Here is a 19,877-nt window from a genome sequence, read left to right as displayed (position 1 = left end):
TAGAGGATTCTAATTAGTATGAGGCTGTAAAATGAAAAGAAATAGATTTTTTTTTTTAGAATGATGAACAGAGCTGTAGAAGATTCTCAAACAACTTTGAAAACTGTAGAACATTAAGAGTGACGTTCAAATAAAATTAATATCCAGAATGAAGTTCTCATAAAATGAATATTCAGAATGAAGGTCTAATAAAATGAATATTCAGAATGAAGGTCTAATAAAATGAATATTCAGAATGAAGGTCTAATAAAATTAACAACCAGAATGAATTGTAAATTTGATGCCAACAACGCATTTCAAAAAAGTTGGGATGGGGGCAACAAAAGGCTGGTAAAGTTGGGTAATGCTAAAAAAATCACCTGGTGGTTGATTGGCAACAGGTCAGTAACATGACAGGGTATTAATGAGCATCTCAGGAAGGTGGAGTCTTTCAGAAGTAAAGATGAGGAGAGGTTCACCACAATACACACCACAACACATCAAATAGTGACAACTCAAGAATAACATTTCTCAACATAAAACAGCAAAGAACTTTTGCTTTTCATCATCTAGAGTATATAATAACATTTAAAATCTGGAGAAATCTCTGTATGTAAGGGACGAGGCCAAAAATTAGTATTTGCTGGCTGTGATCTTTGGGCCTTCACAGACATGATTCTTAGTGGAAATCACTGCATGGGCTCAAAAACACTTCTGAAAACCACTGTCTGTGAACACAGATCATCACTGCATCCACAAATGCAAGTTAAAACTCTAAAACACAAAGAGGAAATGATAAAAGCAGGACCCAGAAACGCTGCCACCTTCTCTGGGCCTGAGCTCATTTAAAATGGACTGAAGGAAAGTGGAAAAGTATCTTAAGCCCAACAAGTCAGTATTTGAAAATCTTCTTGGAAATCATGAACACGGTGTATCTCTCTCTCTCTCTCTCTCTCTCTCTCTCTCTCTCTCTCTCTCTCTCTCTCTCTCTCTCTCTCTCTCTCTCTCTCTCTCTCTGTCTCTCTCTCTGTCTCTCTCTCTCTCTCAGGAAAATGAAAGGGGTGCTCAAGCCGGTGATTCTCCATCTCCCAGACAGAGTGTGAGGAAGAACCTGGAGTTCGAGCCGCTCTCCACTACAGCACTCATACTGGAGCACCGCCCAGCGTGAGTTCACCAACAAAATCTAATTTGGACAGTCGTAACCCCCAGCCCACCTCATGCCACACCATCCCCCAGTGCGGTCCATCAGCCAGGACCTCTCTGGTGTCTGGAGGGAGCTATGAGACTCACCAGTTAGCGTGATGCTAGCAACATTAGCATGATGTTAACCATGTTCAGTATCTCTATTGGACTTGATTCTGAGGTCTCTGACTCTGTATGGCTCACTGCGATTCATAAACACGGAGTAAAGTACAGACAAGTAATATAAGATATAGTAATATTTGTTTTACTTATTTATGTTTGTTTGTTTTTATTTAACACATGAAAGTGTTTGCCTGTTAATTATAAAATAAATGTATCGCCTCATTCTGAATCATTGAGCTGCTAAAACCTGTTGGACATTTGAAAACTCCCCCAAGCCCCCCAAACAGATGTCCAAAAAAACAAAAAAAAAACAAAACAAAAACCCGACTCATGTGATTCTAATTAAAGTTAAAATAAACAGGTGTTTTTGTTTTGGTCAGCAAAGGCATGACCTTTCCTCTGTTTGGCCTGTAATGTGTGATGTGTTCTTTGTAGAGGAAAGTCAAATAAAAATAAATAAATAAATAAAAATGAAAAAAAAAAAAAAAACCAATAATAAATTTAAAAAATGATAAAAAATGCCAATAAAAAAAGTTTGACTGGGAATGCTCAAATGTCTGCATATGGCTGCTGAAAGTAAATTTTGTGATTTATTTTGTTTTTGGTATTTAAAAAAGAGAAAAATAGACACCCCCCACCCCCCACCACACCACCTCCGCTGACCTAGCAGTACCGCCATTGTCCACTGGGGGGCCCCCAGGTTTAAAAGCACAGGTGTTACACCGTATATCATAGAGGAGAAATTATTTTTCCCACCAATTCAAAAATGTTCTAGAATGTGATGGGGGTGGGTGGGGAGTGGAGGGGGGGGGGCATTGTAGCATCTTATTTCTCCCTCCAAGTTGCCCTGTTGGTTACTCCGCCACTCCTGCTAGTTCCTCCGTCAGTGAATGGGAATGCTGCCTTTCCAGCAGCCTGAAGGTGCAGAGTGAGAGGAGCTTCTGCTGATAATCAGTCTCTCTCTCTCTGCTCTGCTCTTCTGCAGGAACCTGCCAGCGAAGCCAGCAGAGGAGGCTGAGAAACACCAGCAGCAGTATGAGGAGATGGTCGCGCAGGCCAAGAAGAGAGGTGCGTGTCCTGTTACGGCTGCGGTGTATTAGGAGCGGACGTTATCCATTATCCGTGAGAGGTCATGAACAGAGACCCTGTTATGCACAGAGTAGAAAAGCTAAAAGCGGATTTGGGCAGAAGTCAGTGCAGAGCTGTCGGCTCACGTTTCAGATGGACGTACTGATGGTGCACAGAAATGTAGCATCATGCATAGGAATGCATTTGAATGCCCGCTCTGTTGCCCAGAAATCTGTGGGTGTTCTTGTCGGAGGAGCAGCATAACAAAGGCTGCCTCTTCAGATGAGTTAATTACCTAAAACTTCAGCCAACCAGTGCAACACTGGACGCTGATGGAGACTCGCTGTCATGTACAGGTGTTTTTCCTCTTCAGCGAGCGACGTTCAAGCACGTTCACTTATCAGAGAAACATATTAGAGCTCTTTCTGGGCCGAATGTTTGCACAAGCCTAACATATTTAGCAGTAAACCTGCCCTATATCTGCCTTTATGTTCTCAACAGCACGGCATTAGCAGGGCACTCATGTTCAGGCCCTCGAGCTTCAGAGTAGTAAAGTAAAATATGACTTACTAGCAAATACCAAACTAATGTTTTACAGCAGTGAATCCAAACAGTGATGTCAGTATTTGAGTACTGCTGCTTTGAACCGTTACCTGAGAGCCCAAGAGCCCGAGCGCGTCCCTAGTCCCATCAGAGCACTTGCAGCTATTTAAAATCTGAAATAAAAGTGATACTTATGGCATTATTTTGACAAGGTTTTAATTACCCAGCATTAAAGCACAAAACACTGGTGATACTGAAGTTTTGAGCTGCCTGATCAACAAAATTATTAATAAATTAATGAAATATAGTGACTTGCCTTCTCACGCCTTGAGATGCTTCCTCTCTGATGAGCCTCGACCAAAAGAAGCAGTTTAATAGAGCTGAAAACAGCAGTGACCAAAATCTCTCTGACAAATGATTTTTAAAAATAAAATACATATTTTGAATTAAAATAAAATACATATTTCTGAATGTAATATATCGTTAATGGTGTAAAAAGTAAGCATTAATCTTTTAAACCTCTTAAAAATAGTTTTATATTAAAAATGGTTTCTCCAATGTTGTGACGAGCTGATTTACAGATGCAGAGCGGCTGTGAAATGGAATAAAGAGAGAAAAATCAGAGAATCATAAGGAAAGGTGTTATTTAATCTGGGGTCAACTGTGTAAATGTACATACAGACTTTTAGAGCTGTGCCTCATGTCTTAAGCATCTTTTTAAAGCCCTGAAACCTTCGACCCGGAGAATGACCTGATCACTGTGGTGTCACGTTCTGAGGTTCCAGTTCTGCAGTTGCTGTTCTCTCTGTGCAGAGCTGAGAGAAGCTCAGAAGAGGAAGAAGCAGTTGGAGGACCGAGTGAAGCAGGAGGAAAACATCGGCAATGCTGCCCTCACCTGGAGCCAGGAGATACTGCCCAACTGGACCACGATGTAAACACCGCTCTCATTACACTGTTAATAAATCCCGTGTACCACACGCTAGTGCTAATTTACAGTAATACATGCCGTATTTATTATTTATTTATTATGTGTGTTTAGGTGCCGATATTTAATATTCCCCACATGTTGTCACTATTGGAGCGTCTCCAAAAAAGTACAGGAGGAAAAAGCTTCGCTTCCAAATAAATGAATTTAAAAAGATTTTATTCTAATTTTGAACCTTTTGTGTTGGACTGTCATGACATTTGTCTCTCTCTCTCTCTCGCTCTCTCTGTCTCTCTCTCTCGCTCTCTCGCGCTCTCTCTCTCTCTCTCTGTCTCTGTCTCTCTCGCTCTCTCTCTCCCTCTCTCTGTCTCTGTCTCTGTCTCTCTTGTCTGTCTCTGTCTGTCTCTGTCTCTCTGTCTGTCTCTCTCTCTGTCTGTCTCTCTCTCTCTCTCTCTCTCTCTCTCTCTCTCTCTCTCTCTCTCTCTCTCTCTCTCTCTGTCTCTCTCGCTCTCTCTCTCTCTCTCTCTCTCTCTCTCTCTCTCTGTCTCTCTCGCGCTCTCTCGCTCTCTCTCTCCCTCTCTCGCTCTCTCTCTCCCTCTCTCTGTCTCTGTCTCTGTCTCTGTCTGTCTCTCTGTCTGTCTCTCTCTCTGTCTCTCTCTCTCTCTCTCTCTCTCTCTCTCTCTCTCTCTCTCTCTCTCTCTCTCTCTCTCTCTCTCTCTTCTCTCTCTGTCTCTCTCGCGCTCTCTCTCTCTCTCTGTCTCTGTCTCTCTCGCTCTCTCTCTCGCTCTCTCTGTCTCTGTCTCTCTCTGTCTCTGTCTCTCTGTCTGTCTCTCTCTCTGTCTGTCTGTCTCTCTCTCTCTCTCTCTCTGTCTCTATCTCTGTCTCTCTCTCTGTCTCTGTCTCTATCTCTGTCTGTCTCTCTCTCTTTCTCTCTCTCTCTCTCTCTCTCTCTCTCTCTCTCTCTCTCTCTCTGTCTCTGTCTCTGCTCTCTCTCTCTGTCTATCTCTCTCTCTCTCTCTCTGTCTATCTCTCTCTCTCTCTGTCTGTCTCTCTCTCTGTCTATCTCTCTCTCTCTCTCTCTCTCTCTCTCTCTCTCTCTCTCTCTCTCTCTCTCTCTCTCTCTCTCTGTCTCTCTCTCTCTGTGTGTGTCTCCGCTCGCTCTCTCTCTCTCTGTCTCTGTCTGCGCAGGTGTTCGTCTAAGCGGGTGAAAGAGTTGTGGTGGCAGGGAGTGCCCCCTAGTGTCAGAGGTAGAGTGTGGAGTCTGGCCATCGGCAACGACCTCAACATCACACACGGTACGTGGTCATAGTCACAAGTTCACTACGCGTTAAGATTGATTAGTATCTACTATTGCTCAGTAATTATCTACAAGTTTTTCAGTAGCTACTATGAATTATTCAGTAACTAGTATAAATTATTCATTAACTAGTAAGGGGCATTCATAGACTACTGTGAATTATTCAGTAGCTTGTATGAATTATTAATTCTTTATTTATATGAATTATTCAGTATCCGGAGTGCAGTTTTGAGTAACTACTATGGGTTTTTCAGCAGTTGCTGTAACTTAGTCACTATCCACTATGAATTATTCATTATCTACTGTGAATTATTCACTATCCACTATGAATTATTCATTATCTACTATGAATTATTCACTATCCACTATGATTTATTCACTATCCACTGTGAATTATTCACTATCCACTGTGAATTATTCATTATCTACTGTGAATTATTCACTATCCACTATGATTTATTCACTATCCACTGTGAATTATTCATTATCTACTGTGAATTATTCACTATCCACTATGATTTATTCACTATCCACTGTGAATTATTCACTATCCACTATGATTTATTCACTATCCACTGTGAATTATTCATTATCTACTGTGAATTATTCACTATCCACTATGATTTATTCACTATCCACTGTGAATTATTCATTATCTACTGTGAATTATTCACTATCCACTATGATTTATTCACTATCCACTGTGAATTATTCACTATCCACTATGATTTATTCACTATCCACTGTGAATTATTCATTATCTCCTGTGAATTATTCACTATCCACTATGATTTATTCACTATCCACTATGATTTATTCACTATCCACTATGATTTATTCATTATCTACTGTGAATTATTCACTATCCACTATGATTTTATTCACTATCCACTGTGAATTATTCATTATCTACTGTGAGTTATTCACTATCCACTATGATTTATTCACTATCCACTATGATTTATTCACTATCCACTATGATTTATTCATTATCTACTGTGAATTATTCACTATCCACTGTGATTTATTCATTATCTACTGTGAATTATTCAATATCCACTGTGATTTATTCATTATCTACTGTGAATTATTCAATATCCACTATGATTTATTCACTATCCACTGTGAATTATTCACTATCCACTATGAATTATTCACTATCCACTATGATTTATTCACTATCCACTGTGAATTATTCACTATCCACTGTGAATTATTCATTATCTACTGTGAATTATTCACTATCCACTATGATTTATTCACTATCTACTGTGAATTATTCATTATCTACTGTGAATTATTCACTATCCACTATGATTTATTCACTATCCACTATGATTTATTCACTATCCACTATGATTTATTCACTATCTACTGTGAATTATTCACTATCCACTGTGAATTATTCACTATCCACTGTGAATTATTCATTATCTACTATGATTTATTCACTATCCACTATGATTTATTCACTATCCAGTATGAGTTATTCACTATTCACTGATTTATTCACTATCTACTGTGAATTATTCACTATCCACTGTGATTTATTCATTATCTACTGTGAATTATTCAATATCCACTGTGAATTATTCATTATCTACTGTGAATTATTCAATATCCACTGTGATTTATTCACTATCCACTATGATTTATTCATTATCTACTATGATTTATTCACTATCTACTGTGAATTATTCACTATCCACTGTGATTTATTCATTATCTACTATGATTTATTCACTATCTACTGTGAATTATTCACTATCCACTATGATTTATTCACAATTCACTGATTTATTCACTATCCACTGTGAATTATTCATTATCCACTGTGAATTATTCACTATCTACTGTGAATTATTCATTATCTACTGTGAATTATTCACTATCCAGTATGATTTATTCTTTATTCACTGATTTATTCACTATCCAGTATGATTTATTCACTATGTACTATGATTTATTCACTATCTACTATGATTTATTCACTATCTACTATGATTTATTCATTATCTACTGTGAATTATTCACTATCCACTGTGAATTATTCACTATCCACTGTGATTTATTCACTATCTACTATGATTTATTCATTATCTACTGTGAATTATTCACTATCCACTGTGAATTATTCACTATCCACTGTGATTTATTCACTATCTATGAATTATTCCGTTTCTGCTGAGAATTGTTTAGTAGGTACTATGATTCAGTGTCTGTCAACCTTTATTTTGACTCAGAAGTACATTGAGAATGACCCTCATTTACAGTGTAGCCGAACATTTTACAAAGGATTGAAAAAGCTGAAATGAAATTCACCAAAAAAATAAATTAAAATTAAGACAAAAATATGTATATAAAAATTGTAATAAAAACAACTCAGAAAATGTGAATAAAATATCAATAAAATCTAAAATGGAAACCCCTTAAAATGGAGTAAAAGAACCTACTTGTAATCTGCCATGAAACTAAAGTCTCTTTTCAGACCCTCAGAATTAAAACAGTTAGGAAATCGATCGTTTTTTTAGTTTTATCTTCACTTTGTGTTTAGTGCTCTTTATCTGGGTTTTCCTTGACTACAGCAATCTGCTTCACCACTAGAGGTCCTAAAGCGCTGTGAAAGCAGAACTGCGCTCACTTTATTATAGATTTCTCTAACAGACCTGCTTCTGCTGATCATCATGAAATAATCTTGATTAGTATATTTATGTTTGTGTATGTTTGTGTGTTTTAACCAGAGCTGTATGATATCTGTTTGGCGAGAGCGAAGGAGAGGTGGAACGCTTCTTCTGCCCCATCCACCACTACCGACACTGATACTGGAGGTATTCCTCTGTTATTACTGTGCTTTACTGTCTCCTCCTTTATCCTCTAAGATCACCTTAGTCTGTTTTAGATGCTTTTGTGTTCTCCTGTTTTCTACCTGCTGTTCTAATCACTGTCCTGCTTTAGTTCCATTGTCTTCCCCAGCTCTGTGTGCTTGTATGTTTGTTTGTATGTATAGTGGTGCTTGAAAATTTGTGAATCCTTTAAAATGTTCTAAATTTCTGCATGACGTGACCCTAAAACTTCATCAGATTTTTACACCTGTGTTAATGGTAGATAAAATAGAACCAAATTAAGCACCAATCCACAGTCAGACAGAAAATTCAAGACCACCTTTACGCTCCCCAGGAGTGGTCGACCAACAAAGATCACATGGACGAGCCAGAAGGCTATTAGAACAGTCTTTTGTGGACGTATGAGACTAAAAAAGCACTTTTTGGTCTAAATAAGAAGCGTTATTTCTGCAGAAAGGAAAACACTGCATTCCAGCGTAAAACCTTTATCCCATCTGTGAAACATGGTGGTGGTAGTATCATGGTTTGGGCCTGTTTTGCTGCATCTGGGCCGGGATGGCTCGGCTTCACTGATGGAACAATGAACTCTGAATTATACCAGAATATTCTAAAGGTTAATGTGAGGACGTCTGTCTGTGAGCTGAACCTCAGGAGAACTTAGCACCAGGTCGTTCTACCAAAGAATGATTAAAGAGGAAGCTTTAATCAGCAGCAGTTCATGGCAGGAAACCCACCAACATACCAGCGCTGAAGCGCTGAAGGGGCTAAAACTCCACCTAAGGAGGACTAACAGCTACCGGAAACGTTTAGCTACAGCCATTGCTGCAGTCAAGCCAGGTACTGAATGCCAAGGTTCACAGACTTTTACCACTCACCCATCTGAAACATTGGATCGTTTTCCACAATAATAAATGATCAGGTCTCATGTTTTTGTCTCCTTTATTTCATTTGGTTCTCTTTATTTACTGTTTAGACTTGTGTGAAAATCTGATGAGGTTTTAGGTCAAATTTCTGCAGAAATATGGAAAATAATAAAGGGCTCACAAACTTTTATATTTCAGGAGGTAACCGTTTCTCTGGCTTTGGCCAAATACAAAACGAACAGTTTACAGGTAAATCTATTTTTAAGTTGTTAGAACTATGCAAAGATGATAATTATGTCGTGTAATATAATGTTACATTTATAGTACTCTGTGAAAGTTTTGGGCGTCTAAGCAGAATTTTAAACTATTTATCTCAGCAGTGGGTTTATCACGATATACATTAGAATAAAGTCGTATTCATAATTCATATAAACAGAAAAACAGTAAAAAGTAACAAGAATTTCTTGGGTCCATATTTTTCCTGGACACCTTCACAGCCGCCACAGAGACTCGTTAATATCATCAATTACATCATGAGCTCAATTTACTGAGCACTGATTGGTCAAACCAGGAGCTGCTTTATAACTACATATAATACTGGACTTCCTCGAGGAGGAGAGGCTTGGAAATGGGGAAACAAACACAGTGACATCCAGAAAGTCACTACTTATTATATTTTATATATATAATCATTATTATTTAATAAACACAAACTACACAAATAAATAGATTTTGAAAATGTGTCTTGGGGGTCTAAGACTTTCGCACAGTGCTGTAATTTTCCCAGTTGTTTTAGATTCTTCTGCAGCTCTTCATCATTATGAACTACCAGCTAACACTCAGCAGCTTCATGCAGATGATTTCAAACTGCAGATCAGCATTTTTCTTTTTCCTCATACGTGTCACAGATGTCTGTGACATCAAACCTGACATCTTCAATTCTGATCTGAGACTCTTTTATACGTGCTAATGAAGTCCGATCCATGTCCAATTCAAGCACCGCTGCGTGTATGCGTGTACATATCACTGCTGTCGGAACTAAACCTCGTATCTCCGTTTTGGTCGATTTTCAGTTTTTGACATAATTTGAAATTCCCTGTTGGCCTTTATATTGTGTGTAAATGTCATGAAGGATGGACCAAAATAAATGGCCAAAAATGACATGGAGAAAAAGTCTGGATCCATTGACTTACATTGAAAGCAATGTATGTTTTTTCCCCGTGTCCTGTGAAGTTTCCAGTTTGGAGAGATGAGGTTTTGTTCCGACAGCAGTAATGTGTGTGTGTGTGTGAGTGTGTGAGTGTGTGTGTGTGTGTGTGAGTGTGTGAGTGTGTGTGAGTGTGTGAGTGTGTGTGAGTGTGTGAGTGTGTGTGAGTGTGTGTGAGTGTGTGTGAGTGTGTGTGAGTGTGTGTGTGTGTGTGTGTGAGTGTGAGTGTGAGTGTGTGTGTGTGTGTGTGTGTGTTTTGGACGAATCAGTGTTACACCACGACAGCAACCAGCTTATTCTGGGCTGGATAGTGCCTGCAGCTCTGCACTGATGCAGGATTTTGGACGAATTCAGAGAGTTAGTCATATATAAGTTTGGACATCCCTCGTCAAATGACCTGTTTTGTTAATTTACTAAGTGAACTACAGAGAAAACACTTAAATTTGCTGAAAAACAGGTCATATTTTACAGCACTTTCTAGTCATTTGCTGAGTTTAACACATTGGGGATGAAAAATAAGAGAATATAGAGCATGTGCCCCCCCCCCCCCCCCCACATGTTAGAATCAGCATACGAACAGTAACTGTGCACTAAAATGTGCAGAAGTGTGGCTGTTCTAGTTTTAGTTCTAGTTCATTCTCCGCCTGCTGGAGAGACACTAACCACAACAATAACCACAACTAACCCTTTAATAGCAGAGAGGAGAGAAGAGTAAAGAATTCATCGTGAGCTTTAGCAGCAAGTGTTACCGAAGAAAGAGGGCGAGTTAGTTTTCAGTGGGATTAATAACATTTACAGGAGCACTACCTGCGTTTAAAAGCTACTGTACCTAAAATACAGTCTCTTCTGTTTGGGTTTATTGTTAGTCAAGTTTTGCTGCCGGATGCAAGTTATTATAAGACAGTGTAGCCAGACATTCTGATTTGACCTATTCTCTTTCTCTCTGTCTCTCTCTCGACCTGTGTGCTTGTTTATTTGCTTATTTAGTTGTTTTCTTTTGTTATTAAATTTGTTTTCTGTATTATTTTGTCACCATTAGATGTTCTTTATTTATTTGTTTTTGTGTTTTTGTATATCCGTCCTCTATCCCCCATCTTCTGATGTTCAGATATAAATAGATATTTATATTTATTATCTAGTTGCCGTGCTATTAATGTCATTTTTTAATTGTTATGCTCTCATTGCCGTTATCAACATTCACTATCATAACATTACATATTCATATCACTGCTGTGGGACGAAAACGGATCTCCATTTTTGTTGTTTTTCAGTTTTTGGCATAGTTTAATTTAAATGGACCCCAAAGAAATGACCCACATTTCCAGTCACTTGGAAACAACTCTGGTTCCGTTGACTTACATTAAGAGTAGAGTATGTTTTTCCTTCTCCTGTAAAGTTGCCGTTTTGGAGATTTTCTTCCGACAGCAGCGATACGATTATCTAAGTTTCACATCGTTGGCTGTTTTTGGCTGTCTCTGTATTTTTATCGTATTTATCTGTATTTGTTTTGACGGTGTGCTCTTCAGATGCAGGTTCGTCTCATGCGGATCGGGAGGCCAGTCTAGAGCTGATAAAGCTGGACATTTCCAGAACGTTCCCCAGCCTCTGTATATTTCAGAAGGTAAAACTTTTGTCTGGCTTTGGCCAAAAACAAAACAAACATTTTACACTCAAAGCTGTTTTTAAGTTGTTAAAGTTGCGGTATAATGATCGTTTACAGCTTCATTCTTGTCCTACAGTGTACGGTGTATAAACTACGTAATAATAGTAATAATAATGATGTGCGATGTTAATAATATTAATGTTGTTAGATTTTCTTTAATGTATTTATGGTGTTTTTGTCATTTTCAGCTGTAATTGTGTTTGACTCTGCAGGGAGGCCCGTATCATGATGTGCTGCACAGCATTCTGGGAGCTTACACATGTTACCGGCCAGATGTGGGATACGTATGTTAACTTCAGTGTTTTCTGCACCAACACACACGGACAGACGGACAGAGACACGGACAGAGACAGAGACACGGACAGACACAGAGACCGACATATACAGACAGAGGCATACGCTGATGAATAGGTTGTGAAGATCTGCTGTGACTGTGTGTAACTTCTGTCATACAGAGACTCATTACTAGACAGTGAGAGAGAGAGGGTGAGAGAGAGAGGGTGAGAGAGAGAGGGTGAGAGAGGAGAGGGTGAGAGAGGAGAGGGTGAGAGAGGAGAGGGTGAGAGAGAGAGAGAGGGTGAGAGAGAGAGAGAGAGAGGGTGAGAGAGGAGAGGGAGAGAGAGAGAGTAAAAGAAAGAAACGGTGAAAGAGGAGTAGAGGTGGTGAGTGGGATTGTTGTGTGTTTTGGTGAAATGAATCACGTTTTTGAAACTGAGCCTACTTTGTGTGTTTGTAGTCGCTCTGTACTGTGTGTGTGTGTGTGTGTGTGGATGCTCTGTACTGTGTGTGTGTGGATGCTCTGTACTGTGTGTGTGTGGATGCTCTGTACTGTGTGTGTGTGGATGCTCTGTACTGTGTGTGTGGATGCTCTGTACTGTGTGTGTGTGGATGCTCTGTACTGTGTGTGTGGATGCTCTGTACTGTGTGTGTGTGGATGCTCTGTACTGTGTGTGTGTGGATGCTCTGTACTGTGTGTGTGTGTGGATGCTCTGTACTGTGTGTGTGTGTGTGTGTGTGTGGATGCTCTGTTCTGTACTGTGTGTGTGTGTGTGTGTGTGTGTGGATGCTCTGTTCTGTACTGTGTGTGTGTGTGTGTGTGTGTGGATGCTCTGTTCTGTACTGTGTGTGTGTGTGTGTGTGTGTGTGTGTGTGTGTGTGTGTGTGTGTGTGTGTGGATGCTCTGTTCTGTACTGTACTGTGTGTGTGTGTGTGGATGCTCTGTTCTGTACTGTGTGTGTGTGTGTGTGTGTGTGTGTGTGTGGATGCTCTGTTCTGTACTGTGTGTGTGTGTGTGTGTGTGTGTGTGGATGCTCTGTTCTGTACTGTGTGTGTGTGTGTGTGTGTGTGTGTGTGTGTGTGTGTGTGGATGCTCTGTTCTGTACTGTACTGTACTGTGTGTGTGTGTGTGTGTGTGAGAGGTTTTTCTCCTGTTGTTTTGCTGCTGCGTCTTGTCCTGTGGTATAAAGCAGTAACAGTGTAATTCGTCTTTATCTGGACCGTGAAATAGCAGCAGTGTTTCCTCCAGTGTGCCGGTTTCTCATTACTGGTTCTGTAGGTGATGGTAGTAGTTTTGTTTGGTTAATCCCAAATCAGGCCTTTTTTCAGGTGGATAAATTCTAACACCCCAGTTTACACAGTTTACACTCCTACCAGACAGGGGTGATCATAAACATATGAAACGGGTGAGTCACAGAAGTGTGGGTGAAATGTGGGCGCGCTCACTTCACAGGCAGGTTCGATTGACCTCGGCTGTGACGAGCAATGGACAGAGTTTTGACTGTTAGTTATAAATATGAACAAAGATATGTTTATAATAATAAACAGATGAAAGTTAAATTAGTAAGGAAAAATAATTCAGACACCATAAATAAAAATATTAGTACTTTGATGCGGAGCTGCTGTTTGCAGTTTCAGCTGTAAGACGTTCCACAGTTGGAGGAAAATTGTCTTTGCTGTCATTAATGACCACAGGGTTACGAGGGGTCCCTCTGATGCTCTCACAGGTTCAAAGTTAATCAAGGAGATTTCAGATTGGCTAGCCTGGTGGTCTCCAGCCCTGGTCCTGGAGATCTGCCTTCCTGCAGAGCCTGCAAAAATTCAGCAAAAAACAATAAATATAAAGTATATAAATATATAAACTCCAATATTATATATAAAATATATAAACTCCAGCAGCACTGCTGTGTCTGATCCACTGATCCATCTGAGGAAGTCAGATAACAGGCTCTTTGAAAAGCTTCAGGAAGCGTCTGCAAGTTTGTAACCCGTTCAGTTCAGACCAGCACAACACACACTAACACAGCACCACTACATCAGTGTTGCTGCAGTGCTGAGAAGGATCCACCACCCAAATAGTACCTGCTCTGTGAGGGTCCATGGGGGTCCTGACCACTGAAGAACAGGGTAACAGAGTATCAGAGAAACAGATGGACTACAGTCTGTAACTGTAGAACTACAGAGTGCAGCTATACAGTAAGTGGAGCTGATAAAGTGGACAATGAGTGTAGAAACGAGGAGGCGGTCAGAATGTTCTGCCTGATTGGTGTATATATTATACATCGTAGTGCTAAAATGTGGAAATATTTACCATCTCAGCTCGGACGCCTGACATCCTGCTCTCTCACAGCAGTGAACATCACGCTAACGTGGTGCTAGACAGCATGTATTCCCGGTGTAGCTGGACAGAGTGCCCAGTCATGCTGACCCTTCTGTTTTCACACATGCTCGGACTGAGAAATGTGAAAGAAATCAGAGTAAGAGTTCACAGCGCTGAGAAATCTGATTACTGAGCTAGCATCCGGCCTCTTCATCAGATTTCTAGACTCCAAACTAAGAAATCAGTGGGATGTTTACACGACCATTTGAATAGTCAGATGACTGCAGAAGTCCGATCACGATCGGATCACTGAGTGCTTGTAAACGCACTCACGGTAACCCTAAACTGTTAGCTTTTAACATTTAGCTCGTTTAACTCGTTCAAGTGGTTGAAAGATACCCCTTCGCTTTTGAATGGCCCAGGCAGTCTCCGTGCTCCTCTGTTCTTTGTGCTGCCGGGTTTGTTGGACAGTCATGTTGGATATACGGCTGACTAATATTGCAGTAATTCTCAGACTGAAACGCGATTCGTCAAAATGTGAACAGAATCTAAAGGTTTTTTTGGTTCCATGGCAGCTCAGTTCTTTCCACAGGAATAAGTCTTCCTCACCAGACTAAAGACAGCATGCTTAACCGCACTGCTGCGCAGGGCAGCTTCAACCTGCAAGTTTAGTCATAAACACACCGCACGGCGAAAACCTCTGTGCATGCAGGTTCACGCTTAATGCTGCGTTTTTTTAGCCCTGAATCCTGCATGGCTCATGTCCCTTAAACCAAGCAGGACTGTAGGTGTGTTGCCCTACATTCTTAAAGAAAATGGTGCTCCAAGGGTTCTTTAGTTCCGAAAATGCCTCTATGTAGAACCTATGTTCAGTCGGCAGTGGGAACGACGGCAAAATGCCTGAGCACGGATTTGTAACCATGCTGTGGGTTACTGGTCGTCTCAAAGCCCTTTATCAGCCGTTACGTTGCTGAAGGCCATCCCAATCTTTCACTGTGGCCGAGGATCGTTCAGTGTGGCCGAGAAATGCACCCTTCATTTCCTAAAAAACTGAAGAACTCCTCTGTTTAACCTTCCAGTCCTGCAGTCACCCACCACCCTAATGAAAGTATTAGTGGTGCTAAACTTGCCTAATCAGCCTGTGCATGTTTGTTTTCAGTGCCTGTGGTGTGGTCAGAGGGGTTTTTTTTTTCCCCGAAGAAAAACAAACTGATACGAACGCTGTGGTCACTGTGGGTTTTTACGCGTTTGCTTCCAAGTAGTGTTACTTCTAAACCAATATGACGTTTGCAGGCAGAACCTCGACAAAACATTCAGCCACCATCAGAAACCAAACACTCACGCAAACAAGTTAGGTTTGCATTTGTTTTGTGCACATTTTGCAAGTGGTAACATTAAAAAAAAACAAGTTTTGGTGCCGAAAGTTTGATTCTATTCAGTTACGTCTAGCACTAAAAGCACTACTACCGATAAGCTGATCATTTCTATCGAAACAGAACCTCATATCTCCAGAAAAGTAGCTTTACACAAGACTGAAAAAGTTTTCTATATGTGGTCCGTTCATTCTGAACTTTTGAGTTAACACTTTACTTGAATGCTGCTACGGAACACTGACACAACCATGTCATGAGAGATTTTGTTGCGTAGTATAACGGCATCATCTTACTGAAATGACCAGAAATCGCCATGACAGGTTTAAATGTGTGATGATAGAACAGTTTATTTTACATCAAATGTGGGGACACTGCTAGAACAGTAACGATAACATAACACTTACTAACCTCATCACAACAGCATATGAGATCAGCCATTCCATGTTAATGGCATGTTTCTGTTAATGTTATACAGCTGTGAATAATGCGACCCATCCAGGAGGTCACCAAAGAACCCAGACGAACATCTAAAGAACTGCAGGCCTCACTTGCCTCAGTTAAAGTCAATGTGCACAATTCCAATTCCACAAAACAAAGACTCTGGGCAGAAGCGGCAGCCCTGGGAGAGCTGCAAGGTGAAAACCACTGCTGACCAAAAAAACACACAAGGCTCGTTTTGCATTTACTGAAAACATCTAGACCCCCTGCACTTTTGGAATAATATTCTGTGGACTGATGAGTCAAACTTGGAACATTTTGGAAGACATGAGTCCCATTACATCTGGCATAAAAGCTACTAACGCATTCATGAGAACATCATACTAGCAGTGAAACATGGTGGTGGTAGTCTGATGGTCTGGGGCTGCTTTGCTTCAGCAGGACCTGGACGAATTGTCATAATTGATGGAAACTGGAATTCTGCTCTCCTGCAGGAGAACGTCCACCTGTCAGTTCTTGACCTGAAGTGCAAGAACCAGTTGGGTTATGCAGCAGGACTGTGATCACAAGCACCTCCATCTCTGAATGGCTCAAAAGAAACAAAATTAAGGTTTTGGAGTGGCTAAGTGAAGGTCCTGACTTGAGGTCCATTTCAGATGCTGTGGCTAGACCTTAAATGGGCAGTTCATGCTCAAACCCTCCAGTCTAGCTGAATTTAACAATTTTGCACAGCAGTATAAAAGACTCATTGCAAGTTATTGCAAACATTTCATTGCGGTTGTTACTGCCAAGGTATTAGGCTTTAGTTTCAGGTCATCCCACTAATTTATTAAAAACCTTATCATGCGTATGAAGAAGTAATTACTTTTTCATATGCATGATATAGATTTTGAATAAATGTATCTGTTCAACAAAAGGCTTAATAATTTAAAAGCTGCCTTTAGTGCTCAGTCTTGTTGTTTTTATCCTATGTTAAAATGAGTTGGATGACCTGAAACATTTACAAAATCAGCAAAAATACAAGAAATTGTGTGGGGGCAAATACTTCTTCATAGCACTGTATAACAGGGTTCAGGTAAAAGTACTACCAGTTTACTGCTGTTTTGTTTGTTTTTTTTTTGTTTTCCGAAATTAGAGGCTCTCTCTGACAGTGAGAGCAGTATGCATAAGCAGTGAGACTGTATTTCATTAACAGTCATAAATGTGACAATTTGACATTCATAACAAATTTTTCTTTATCAGATCAGTTTCTTTTTAACTAGCATGTACATGAATAGTTTTTTCTTTTTTTTCTTTTTTGGTATTATATATAATGTCAGCTATAAATTGGCTTCAGTTGAAGTGACTTTAACTGCACTGTCCTCCTCCTCTTTGTGTGTAGGTGCAGGGGATGTCGTTTATCGCGGCCGTGCTGATCCTGAACATGCACACTGCTGATGCCTTCATTGCTTTTGCCAACCTGCTGAATAAACCCTGTCAGATGGCTTTCTACAGGGTGGACCATAGCCTTGTGAGTGTCTCCCCAACACATACATACACACATTTAATTAGAGGTGGGCAATATAGCAAGACACTGTGGGTCAGAGACCACCTTTCATTTATTTCATTTCCAGTCAAAACAGCCACTACGTACAAATTGTACATTTTTCAAAAGATATTTCTGAGGAGATTTTGAGACAATCCACTGCATAAGCAGAATCATTCCTGATAGAAAATGTAATGATCTGAGCATGATATTCTGGTGCACTCTAAAACTAGAATACAACTCTGTCATGAATAAATATTGTACTGTGATTTTTGTTTGATTTGTTAAAAATCAAGTTAAGGTTTATTTACACAGTGATTTTTACAACAGGAGTTGTTGCAAAACGGCTTTACAGCTGCTGTACAACCCCATGAGTGTTGCCAGTAGTAACAGTAGCAAGGAAAACTCCCAAAGAGCAAGAGTAAGAAACTTTGAGAGGAGCCAGGACTCAAAAGGGGAGCCCATCCTTCTCTGGTAGACACCGGATAGCACACAATAGAACACAAGAGCTAAATGATCTTTTGTTTACCATACCAAACTCAAAAGATCAATATGTACGGAATTGGGCAGACATATCTTTTTGAGATTCGTATATATTATAAATGGAGATCATTCTAAAAACTTTGCCATTTGTGATCTACTGGCTCCATAATGGCACATAGTGCATGGACCCCGATGATTGCCACTTGTAGATCACATGCATCAGGCTCCCAGTCCTTCTGGGCCAAAACACTATAGACTTCAGCACAATGCCTCATCAAACACAGCTAATTCAGCTAATTAGCAAGACCTTCGTGAACTGAATTCAGTTTGTTAGATGAGGGTAAACACTGATCTCCACGGCACTTTCACTCGGAATGTCCCCGGTTTGATATGCCTGTTGTATGTGGTTGTTTTGCTGTCATGGCAGTCACAGTCCACAGAAATCAATGTGTTCAACATTTTAGAAACAAACTAAATGAAACCTGGTTGTTTTGTTTGCTAAAAATAATGTACATGTTAACATTTATTCAGCCACATTTTGATATGATCTGAAAAATATATGCAAGGAATGAAATTCATCTGCTCACCAAACATACAAGTTTCAGTATTTAGCATTCAAAGTGAAAAGGTTTCCAAATTGGGACTTTAAAAACTTAATTAAAAGCTCCAGAGAAAATGACGCTCCAAACAGCCACCTGGAAGACCTGGTCGACCCCAAAACTGCCCCGTCAGATAAACGGCACTGAAAGCTTTGACCTCTGAGAGAGAGAGAGGAGAAGATCAAGCTGCTTCAGATCTTAAAACATCCACAGGTGTTTCTGTCCATCCTTCCATTGTGAGAAGATCACTCAGCGCTGTGGGTCTGAAAGGACGTGTAGCTGATCAAGAAGAACCTCACTGAGAAAAGGAGACGGACACATCAAACAAAGAAGCTGGACGATGGACTGCTGACCGCCCCAGAGTCCAGACCTCAGCACCACTGAAAGGGTTTGATTCAGAAAATCATCAACCAGCTTCTAAGACTGATCTTTGGAAGTGTGGAAAAATCGTTCAGTCAGTGGAGATTTCTCATGAAACATGGCTCTTCTAATATTTCGGCATTATTTTGGTATTTCTTTGAAAAACTGAATGTGAGTTAAGTGATATTATTAGTCCCACAACCGGGAAATTTCACCTCCACATTTAACCCATCCATGCGGTGAAACACCACATACACACTAGTGAACACCCACACACACCCACACATACACACGCCTACACACACACACTAGGGGGCAGTGAGCACACTTACCCGGAATGGTGGGCAGCCCTGTCTACGGCGCCCAGGGAGCAGTTGGGGGTTAGATGTCTTGCTCAGGGACACCTCAGTTGTGTACTGTTAGCACTGGGGATCGAACCAGCGACCTTCTGGTCACAGGGCCAGTTCCCTAACTGAATGAAAGAAATAAAGTTTCTGACTTTTGCACAGTATTTTCGGATAGTTATACGTTTTAGTATAGCTTTACCGTTATAGCCACAGTAGTTGTAACTCACATTAAGTATTAAATCAATTTATATTGTTATATGAATTTAAATTGAATTGGTTTGTTTCTGCTGTGTCACGTCACACAAAGTTGAGTGCAGTGAGTTTACCAAGTTATTGAGGTTTTTATTTCTCGTTGATCAGAGGCCAACTGAAGGTTATTCGGTTGAGTTTTTAGTTTATTAGAAGACATTTTAGAAGACGTAGAAGAGTTGCTTCAGCTTTAATTCCTTCCACACCTTTACAC

At 40.2% G+C, this 19,877-nt stretch overlaps 1 protein-coding gene across 6 annotated transcripts in view; it reads left to right on the top strand.

The window, feature by feature from the left end:
• tbc1d14 (TBC1 domain family, member 14) overlaps positions 1–19,877 on the top strand; it is a 69,053-nt gene that overhangs the window by 37,433 nt on the left and 11,743 nt on the right. For all 6 annotated transcript variants that reach the window (XM_037547305.1, XM_037547301.1, XM_037547299.1 and 3 more), the window contains 8 exons: positions 1,028–1,143; positions 2,270–2,352; positions 3,709–3,826; positions 5,009–5,115; positions 7,859–7,945; positions 11,557–11,651; positions 11,906–11,977; positions 17,482–17,610. In XM_037547305.1, the coding sequence (XP_037403202.1) occupies positions 1,028–1,143; positions 2,270–2,352; positions 3,709–3,826; positions 5,009–5,115; positions 7,859–7,945; positions 11,557–11,651; positions 11,906–11,977; positions 17,482–17,610 (807 nt within the window). The remainder of the gene's footprint in view (positions 1–1,027; positions 1,144–2,269; positions 2,353–3,708; positions 3,827–5,008; positions 5,116–7,858; positions 7,946–11,556; positions 11,652–11,905; positions 11,978–17,481; positions 17,611–19,877) is intronic.

This window comes from Pygocentrus nattereri, chromosome 2 (genome assembly GCF_015220715.1).
Source record: "Pygocentrus nattereri isolate fPygNat1 chromosome 2, fPygNat1.pri, whole genome shotgun sequence".
Classification (NCBI taxonomy): Eukaryota; Metazoa; Chordata; class Actinopteri; order Characiformes; family Serrasalmidae; genus Pygocentrus; species Pygocentrus nattereri.
This window is presented reverse-complemented; position numbering and strand designations above follow the sequence as displayed.